Source organism: Corylus avellana, chromosome 1, assembly GCF_965113065.1.
Source record: "Corylus avellana chromosome 1, dhCorAvel1.hap1.2, whole genome shotgun sequence".
Classification (NCBI taxonomy): domain Eukaryota; kingdom Viridiplantae; phylum Streptophyta; class Magnoliopsida; order Fagales; family Betulaceae; genus Corylus; species Corylus avellana.
This window is the reverse complement of record NC_142490.1, coordinates 17,422,312-17,432,466: the sequence shown is the minus strand read 5'-3', so window position 1 is coordinate 17,432,466 and position 10,155 is coordinate 17,422,312. Positions and strand designations below refer to the sequence as shown.

Below are 10,155 nucleotides of genomic sequence, written 5' to 3'. Positions count from 1 at the left end.
AGCTTCACTACAAGTAGCCTGTTCACCAAATATGCATTTAGATAAAATTTTTCTCTAAATTGGATTGAAGAAAAAAATCCAAGTTTGTGTTGTTAGAGATTTTTCAATGTTGTTCTTTTTTTCTAAAGCCAGTTTTCAAGTGAGAGAATATTAGTCATTAACTCATTATAGGGTGTTAAGTAATGGAACCCATGTGAACATAAAGAAATTGATTCCTTCTTGGGTGTGAATTCTAGTTTTATATGAATTTTACCTAAGTTTAAATTGAGCTTATCTCGATAAATTCATAATTTTACTGTATCCAATAACTAATTTTAAGGAGTTTGATGAAGATCGAGTAGCCCAAATATGTACCATTTATAATCATTTTATTTTTCATATATAGTGAAATACAAATATCATTCTTGCAACCTCGTAAATGTAGACAATCTCCCAAAACAAATTCGATTCTCTGTGATTTAATTATTCATATTTTGTGTATCTCTATTTTCTTCTATATATATGTGATGATATTAAAAGAGAAGTATAGTACGAATCAGTTGACAAAATGAAATTTCTTACTAATGGATAGCTTGACTATAATCAACCCACTATGGATTTATAGAGAAAATTACAATGCAAAATATCTGCCCAGAGTTGATAATGTAGCCTAACAAATATGGTAACCGGAACACTGGCCGAAACAATTATAGCAATGGGAAGCCATGCCATTTTGTTGTAATAAACCAAAAAGCAAGTTGCACTAAAAGCTACAACCATGTTAACTATCGAGATGAAGAGTATTGTAAGTCCAAACAACAACCTGGCAGGTAATGATGCAAGGAAATTCTCTACCACATAACGCGAAGTGAGAATTGACAAAAATATTAGTATTGAAGTCGAAGAGGAGAGTAGTGCCATTGCATCTGATATGAAGAATACTAGAAACCACGTACTTTTCAAAAAAATAGGTGTTCCTATTTCTTGATTGTTGCCACCTGGTACAGTAAAAGCTGCAGCAAAGACCACCGTGGTAATCAATGCCGCTACAAGCATGCAATAATTTGCTGTGTCTTTTAACCACTTTTCACCTTGTTCTTTTAACTTTTCATGTTCCTTTGTGAATAATTCCCAAGGTGTAGCCCCTTGACTTGTTTGATTTGTAGGTGTATCCACAAGTTTACCCTTATAAATATTCTTCATATTCAAGTATGAAGGCGGAACAATCTGTTCTATCTCCTACAATGATGGAGATATAAATAATTGACAAGTGAAAGTGCAACCAATAAATATGCAATCAAAAGAAAAATAAATTCAAATAATATAATATTATTACTCACCTTAAACCACAATAACTCCTGTTGCATTTGAAGGGTTGCTCCTGATATAATATTTCGTTGATCTAAAGGAGCCAATCGTCCAGCTAAGTGTAGCATATTGTTTTTGTTTATATCAATATATTTTGCAAGGATACCCTTGATAGCGCCTAACTCATATATTAGTTTGAACACGCTCCTTTGCCGATGTTTAACAGCAATATGAAATATAGTTCGATTTTTCATGTCCACTTTCCATATGAGATTAGGATAGGATCGTATAAGTATAATTAGATATTCAGCATTCTCGAATTTTGCAGCGTCAAAAAGTAAAGTCAAATGCTTGTCCAATAGATCGTTGAACTTCTCATCTGGCAATAGTAGAATCTCTATCCAGAGCCTTTCAACTAATTGATGAGCTAGTGTCCACCTCAAAGCTTTGTTAAACATCCCTTTGAAACCTAGAATTATGAAAACAAATCTATTGAAATATCATTTGACAAGAAAAAAAAATATCAATTTTACAATCAATAACGATTGGAACCTTGGTAATTATGAATATTGTTAATTATTTTAACAATATTGATAGAAGTAAATTATATTTAAACTTAGGAAAATATGTCACCACCTGATTGTCTTTTTAACATTGAGAGTTCGAATTTGATAGATTTAAGAAATGTTTAGAATTATATATACCACCATCCGTACGTTTGTCTTTTTTACATCGAGAGATCAATTTGAATTTGATAAATTTGGGACACGTTATACCAACATCTGTAAATCAAGACCTCTGTTGACTTTGCATCGAATAGATAACCAAAATGGCTGTAAAGAAGAGTTGACCATGGAGATTGATTCATAGTTGTGGGTCTCCTCTCCACCTGCTATGAACGACCATGTAGACCCAACCCTCCATCAGAGGTGGAAGTGACCGGGCCGTGACCACCATGAAAGGTGGTTCGTGTTGGATTCTTAACGATCGTAGGATCTTGTATAATTAATCTCAGGAAGGATTTCTCCCGTTAGGGTGGAAATCCTGTGGAGATCAAGAGATCTTGAACACACATTCTCTGTACGTAACAAAACCAACGTACGTAAGATTGAGATAGTGTTTGTGTTCTCCTAGGACTCTATTTATAGAGTCCCAACTTAACTCTTGACCAAGAGTTATGTCTCTTGACCGGTTACCTCCACTGGAAGTTATATTACCTTCCTGTATATATTATACAATCTGGTGTGGGTATGACCACACTTATAATAGTGTGATCATCCTATGCACCTTCATCTCCCACTTGATCATACTATTATGATCGGTAATAAAAACCCTAGTTATACATGTTTACCTTTGGTACCATAAAACATGTCAACTCCTTATCTGCTAACGCTTGCAGACAATAGTCAGATTATAACATCTTTGATGTGTACACACTTATGTTATTTCATCTGATTGCACCTTTTTATCATATGTGTCTTACTGACGACACACTAGTGGTGACTTTACTTGCTATATAATCTAAGCAAATAACATTAATTATCCATAGTTGGGAATACAGTCCACACCCAAACTACAACTAATGATTTTTACATAGTAACCATATGTAAACTTGTATTGAATTTTTCATTCAATTTCTTATCTCCAAGGTTATCCCTATTTGAGATTTACATTGACACTTCTTTCCGATGACTATCGGTATATAGATACTATACCAAACTTAACATAATGCCTTTAAGTGGACATTACACATTTATGTCTGTTTATGATATCTATATTCACAAGTGTCATTCACCCAAGAATGTTCATTACATTTAATGAGGCGTAAGAAACGCATACCATCATTCATTCAGGCATTCCCTGAATCCTTCTGATTATGTCGTTTTTACCATTAGTTGAGCATGATTACCATGGTAGTAATAATTTTGCCCCATGCCAACTCTCATCTGTAAAACCTACAGATTGTCGTCAGATCATGACATGGCTATACGTGCGCACGTTTTCGTCATCTTATCTGACCGCATCCTTTACCATATACTTCCTTACCGATAGTATATTAGGGATGACTTCATTTCGCTATCTCTCAAACGAATGGCATCAATTCTCCATGGTTGGGAGTATAGTCCACACCCATTCCACAATTGACGACTTTAGTCGTACACAAAACCATGTGTCGATCTGAGCTAAATTTTTGATCAAGTACTTCCTTTAAAACCATTATTCCTATGGTTTTCCTTGATACACCTTATTAGCGTCTTTTTACACTCTCTGAGCATAGATACTATCCAATCTCAACATAATGCCTTTCAGTGGACTTTACATTTATGTGAGATGTAATATCCGTACCTCATTAGTGTCATCTGCCCTTAACTGACCAATTCTTTTCCCATTAGGTAGAAGTGCATAAAATCGTTCTTCCAGGCGTCCCCGGATCCTTCCGACTATGCGTCAACCCATGTAGCTCTCACCTAGGTGTATTTCAATCCATTGTTGCTACATGCCCACTGAATTCATCCAGAGGCAACCCCTTGGTCATAGGATCGGCTACCATCTCTATTGATGAAATAAATTCAACATTTATTTCACATTTCTTCACTATATCTTGAATATAGTGATAACTTCTATAAATGTGTTTGTCTTTGGAGCTATGTGCTCCATTTTTTATTAAAGAGATAGAATACTTATTATCATAAAACACATTTATTGGTCTACTAGGTATACCTAAATTAAATTGTCGACAAAAAATTAAATCCAAACCAAATTACTTACCTTTGTGCTGCATGTAATGTACTAAGCTCCATTGTGAACTCCGCAACACAGCCTTGTTTCTTTCTGAAACCAAGAAACAACCATTCCACCAAATAGAAATATGCATTCACTTGTAAATTTTTTTATCATCTAGATAACCTGCAAAACCTGCATCGCTAATACTTGTCATAACATACATGAGGATGCCCATAGCCTGGGCATAGGAGACATTTTCATTTCTTTGTTATTTACTCCTCATTTCTAGAGCACATAGTCACTTTGCTCTTCGCAGACAAGTGTGCTCAAAACTTTACAATTCTCCAAATTGTACCTTTTGAACACTTTATTCAGATAATTTTCGATCCAAAAACAATAATCTTGAATTTCTATATCCAGAAATTCTTGTACCAAGAACATGAGTGTCATTACCCATGTCTTTCATTTTAAAATTTGGATCTTGAGAATGCCTTTTATTTCATTCATCATATCTGAACAATTATCAGCTAACAATATACCATTAACATATAATGGCTATATTATTAACTTATCTTGGCACCTTTATGTGTAAACACAATGATTTAACGAACTCATCTCATATCCTATTTCCAGTATAACTTGGTGGAACTTCAAATACCACTGTGTCATTATCACTCAAAACATAATGATCTCTGAGTATACTTGACAGTTGCCTTTATCTCTTACTCCCACTGTTTCCATCACTTGCATCCACAAGTAATTGATTTTTAAACTTTCTTTTACTCCCACTCTTTTGAACATATGTGTCTTGTTCATCTTGTAATGGAGTATCTTGTAGTTCTAGACATTGAGAATCTACATTTTGTGAAAGTTAGATCATTTTCATAGGAGTAATTTAGTTGATATTCTGAAGAAAGATAATATAACTACTTTCTATCAATCTTCTCTCAGAATAGTAGATTTTGTACCCTCTACATAAACCTGTAGCGCTGTAGCCCTTCGAATAAGCTTTCCAACGGTTTTTGAACGAACCAAATCGGAGTTAAAACGAGCTAGAACGAGCAAAATTACTAAAACCCTCTTGAATCGGCCGGTTCAAGTGAACCGGGCGGTTTTCTGGTGCTGGACAGGTTCTGATTCGGGTTGAATCCCGGACCGGTTCTCGGGTATGGGCGGTTTGGCGGGTCGGACAATTTAATTGCCGGTTGTTTTTCAACGAATCGGGCTTTTGCAGGTCGGGCTCCATTTTGGGCCGGAGCCGAAGGGCTAACGGGTTGGGCTGCACTGATGGATCGTTATGGTGGGCGTGCTCCAGGAGGAGTGGAGCGGGTCGGTTGACCCGATCCAAGACCGAAACGGCATAAAGGTTAAAAAAAAAACCAAAAGAAACCACCAATGCCGTGGTTCGAACCGGTGTGTTCTTCCTCGCCATACTCTTGCGCAAAGCCTCAACCATTAGGCCATGCGCTTCTTAAGTTTCACTTTAACCAAACAAATATTAAACCGTGTTTGAAATTTGTTTCCACCATTGTCTTCTTTCTCTGAATGTCCTTTTTTCTTCTCCGATTCTTTATCTACCCAAACCGGTGCCTTCTGGGTCTGTTAGGGATTTTTCTCGAAAAATCTCTTCCTGCAGTCCGTCTTCTTTACTCATCGTAATCACGGAGACTCCCTTGAAGAAACTCAACCTCTTCACGGGTTGTAGCAAAAAGGAATCAACTAAGAACAAAGCCCCATTCGAAAGTACCAGAACCTTCCCAATCTCAGCAAGCACGAGTATCCGATGAAAACAATCTGATGTATGCAAATTTTCCATCATGCCTCAATTTTGTTTGCAAGATAAAATCTGGAACATTTTATATATTGGAAGAGAGAGTATTTCGCAGTAGCGCCGATTAGGCAGAAGAGCAAAATCCGAGAATACAATGCCTTCCTTTTCTCAATTTTCTCCCATTCTTTTCTCAATATTTTTTACTTTCCTTTCCTAGAGAAGGGAGAAAAAGAAAGAAAGAAAACAAAGATTTGGGAGATCCGATGGCTTCACTCCTGTCTTGGCACGAGATCCGGGCCAAGCACAGAGGAATCGTATTCTTGTTCTGGATTCAATATTCTCTAACTTCGCCCAGATTGAAAGTTTGTGTGTAGAATTTGTTGGTGCAAATGGCATCGAAGGAGAGATTTCTGACTAATGAACAGAGGAAAACAGATTGCCTGAATTCATCAAATGTCTTGCGGAATTTTCTTCATTCTCTTGATCTTTTACAACCTGGCTCTGATACCACTGTTGGATTCTTAACGATCGTAGGATCTTGTATAATTAATCTCAGGAAGGATTTCTCCCGTTAGGGTGGAAATCCTGTGGAGATCAAGAGATCTTGAACACACATTCTCTGTACGTAACAAAACCAACGTACGTAAGATTGAGATAGTGTTTGTGTTCTCCTAGGACTCTATTTATAGAGTCCCAACTTAACTCTTGACCAAGAGTTATGTCTCTTGACCGGTTACCTCCACTGGAAGTTATATTACCTTCCTGTATATATTATACAATCTGGTGTGGGTATGACCACACTTATAATAGTGTGATCATCCTATGCACCTTCAGTTCGAAGTGGAGTGACCTCTACAAGGGGGTTGTGGAGGTCCTATGACCAACCCGTCACAGTTGTGGAGGGTGACCTCTGAGAGGAAGATGTACGGCCTCCATTACCCACCCCTCATGAAAATCGTGGAGAGGTCTAGCTATTCTAATAGTGAACTTGTTGGATATATTTCGTCCAAAACACTTTAAAGTTTAATCCTTATATCTTTTGATGCATATCAAATGCCGCAAGCTCCATGACAATCTAATGATCTAGCATCTCACTTTTTGAGAATTATGTCATTCTTATTATTACAAGAGTCAAAAATTATAATTAAATTTCAAAGCTTAGGAGGTAAATATTATCAAAAGATTTGTGGTGATCAGGTAATACTACTCTCATTCAAAGTTTATTCGAGTAAAATTGTCCCAATGTGATTAGTGCAATAAAAACAACTAGTTGGGATACTCAAGTAAAGAAAGTTATGTTGAGGCAAACTAACCAGACATTAAGCATCTTTCCCATATTGATAGTTGACTTCTGCTGTCGAATGCAAAAGGTTTTCTGGCCAACTCTTGCAATGCTATCCTCCCATTGCTATTCTCCATAGTTGCTAAAGTTCGATCCTTTTTCAGAATTTTCAATGCTATATCTGTCCATAAATCAACGCATTTGATTTGATTATTTTCAAAAGGTTAGTTCAAAAATCATTGTATGGTCAGTAGATTGCAATAGAAACCACTCCGTCCCAAAAAAAAAAAAAAAAAAAAAACTTTCTAAGAGTCATTGCCAAAGTTATGCAACAACATGATCAGTTTTGTAAAATTCTCATGATAGACATTTTATGTTCAATTGAAACTTCAATAAGTAGAACACATTGAAAATTAATTTCTCAAACTCCCAATTATATTTTAGATCGATGTAGGACATACCATACGTATCAGTAGAAATAGTGGCAACAAGGATATCAATGCGTTCCATAGGTTTCAAATCTTCAAAATGAGTCACTTCGTATAGATACGACACCATCCTTCTACGTCCGTTCAAAGCGGCCACCTGAAGTGGTGTGCTTCCACCACTGCCACGGATTAATGGCAGATCCTTGTTAATTTCCACCAGCTCCTTCGCAGTTGACACGATTCCAAATTCAGCAACAAGCATAAGGGCTGTGTTTCCATTGTTGTCTGGCAATGCTATGTCATCCGGAGTCATGCATTTGACCAAGATTTCATTATCTTGGCACTTCTGTTCGCCTCTATCTGTTATGGGATGACGAAATACATCTGGATATTTCTCATATAGAGCCTTAGCAACTCTCCAATCACCTTTTAAGGTAGCTTGATAGAGGCGAACAGAAGTGCCAAGATAATGAAATCTTTTTGTCCCTGTAAATTTTGAAGCAACAAACATATGAATTACAGGATTTTGGTGATAAATCATACCATTTAGATACTAATTAAGAAGAAGGAAGATAAAATATCTAATAACGCAACAAATGAAAATTTTCTTCTTCTTTTGTGTGTGTACTGTGTCAGTGTGCGTCATTCTTTCTATTTCTTTTAGGGGTCTCTCTCGGCCTATGTTCGGAATTGGGCCAGCAGGGAGGTCTAGCCCACTAAGATCCATAGCCCATCTTGAACCAAAAAACCCAAAGCCGAACAAGACCCACGCTCGGGTCCAGCAACTTGAGCATACTGTGCCGCAATCAGCGAGCTCGCCATATTTGGGATCCGATCATCCGATCGATCATGCACGAATCCTGAAAGACTTGGGGATCAAATCAGATACGATCTTTCAGGAACGTATTCCCACACCAAATCGTCGATCCCATGATTAAAGGAGCCTGGGGATCAAGACTCCAACGACTACATTTAGCCTCAATAAAATTATAAATAGCACCCCCTAACAATTAAAGACTTTTGTTCTCTGCGATAACTCTTGATATCTTTGACTGGTGGTTCACCCAACCGGAAAACTGCTCCAAGAACAGCCTATATAGAAATGCTTAACAGATCATTTTAGCCAAATTCACAATTCAGCATAAAAAAAAAAGGGAATTCTCATAACACTGCTCTCTAAGATATTAATCGGAAACTATTTTTATTTTTATTTTTTGTTAATCACACGTCTATGTAACTGCATATGGACAACAAAGAAAGAGAGAGCACTCACTAGCATCAAATTCATCTATTGTTACAACGTGATCATCTGGTACTTCTTGACAGTCACCTTCTCCAATACTAGAAGCTCCTTGAGGACTACTCATTTTTTGGAAATATCTCACTCCTTGCGGTCACCTTTGACTTCTGTCTTCTTTCTTGAGGCTCTTTACTTGACACTTGACAGCACCCGCTTGGACTTTTTCTCTTCTTTTGTAAGAAATAAAACAGATAGAAAAGAAATCATCAATACATAGTTAATATGGTTTTGTGTATACGTATAGAATATTTAAATAGATGAGCAGAGGAAGAGTGACTTCAAAAACTAATTAAGTGTCATCTCTAGTAACATAAATAAGTTGTTTCATTTGGAAATAACTTAAGATTATGGTTGTGTTAAAATATCGAAGATCTCCAAAATTGAAGGCCCATGTGCTTGGTCTTTGAATTAGCGAGATATATATTTATAACAACAAAAGTATTTATATTTGTAGGAAAAATTGACATACGAACACCTTGAGATATGTTATGTATTGATTCACTAGTTAATTACAGACCAGAGAGAGAGAGAGAGAAATGATTTTGAATAAAGATACTGCATAACTTTTTCATTTTTCTTGCTTATTATGCTTATCAAATTTCCTTCCACAATTTACACAATGTAAACTGATCAGAGATAATGAAGATCCCAGTTGTAGTTACTTAGTAGGTGATTTTCTGCATGATTTGTTAGCGAATTTAGCAGGACATTCGCACTGCACTAATTAGCCATCCCTCACAACAAATCATCAATTTTTTTTTTTTTTTTTTTTTTTTCGGATTAATCAAATTATATTTCTTTTTTCATAAAGTTTCATTAATGAAATTTGTGAAGAAGTAAATTAGTATATATGAAGTAGGAAGCAGCACAAACAGAAACACCAAGCTTATATTATATATATATATATTATGAATTGGAAAAAAAAAAAAAAAAAAAAAGTCATGAGTAAGAGAAATTGCTATAGGCGTGAAGAGAGAACAACTATTATGCTGAAGATTTATCGTAGGAGATTGACAACACTTACTACTAAAATTCTAGCCTTTCTAGGTAGCAGTTGCAAATTAATCGAGCTTCAGAGTCTGCTGAGCAGTCAAAAGAAACGAAGTTTTTGATGCTAAATCTTGCTGGAGCGTTTGGCTACAATGTCCACCAGATTTATAAAACAATCTTCAACATTATTTGACGAGAAACATAAATAAATAGAATAAAAAACTTCATCCATCCCATTGACTTTGAAGTGAAGTCTGGAATCATTTTTGTTTTCTAATCCGCTGTCTTTTTTGTCGTCTTGCATGCGGATCATCCTAGGATGGTAGATTTGAATCGATCTCACCTTACTTCTAAGTCTATCGTTGCATTGACA

The 10,155-nt window shown here is 36.1% G+C and overlaps 1 protein-coding gene across 1 annotated transcript; it reads right to left on the bottom strand.

Annotated features, from left to right (window-relative positions):
• Nucleotides 1-582: 582 nt before the first annotated feature.
• Nucleotides 583-8,859, bottom strand: LOC148588016 (uncharacterized). Its single transcript, XM_088513821.1, has 5 exons — nucleotides 8,766-8,859; nucleotides 7,526-7,978; nucleotides 7,096-7,245; nucleotides 1,320-1,756; nucleotides 583-1,218 (listed from the first exon to the last, which is right to left on the bottom strand). Exons 1-5 carry the CDS (start codon nucleotides 8,857-8,859, stop codon nucleotides 583-585), a joined length of 1,770 nt encoding a protein of 589 aa, XP_088369947.1.
• Between the last annotated feature and the right edge of the window lie 1,296 nt (nucleotides 8,860-10,155).

Bases quoted from the DNA above. Each gene is read 5' to 3' on its own strand.
- LOC148588016 (XM_088513821.1), bottom strand. From the start codon at position 8,859: ATGAGTAGTCCTCAAGGAGCTTCTAGTATTGGAGAAGGTGACTGTCAA. The intron at 7,246-7,525 runs GTATGTCCTACA...ATTTATGGACAG, and splicing joins TATTTCTACTGATACGTATG to ATATAGCATTGAAAATTCTG. The intron at 1,757-7,095 runs GTTAGTTTGCCT...TCATAATTCTAG, and splicing joins GGAAAGATGCTTAATGTCTG to GTTTCAAAGGGATGTTTAAC.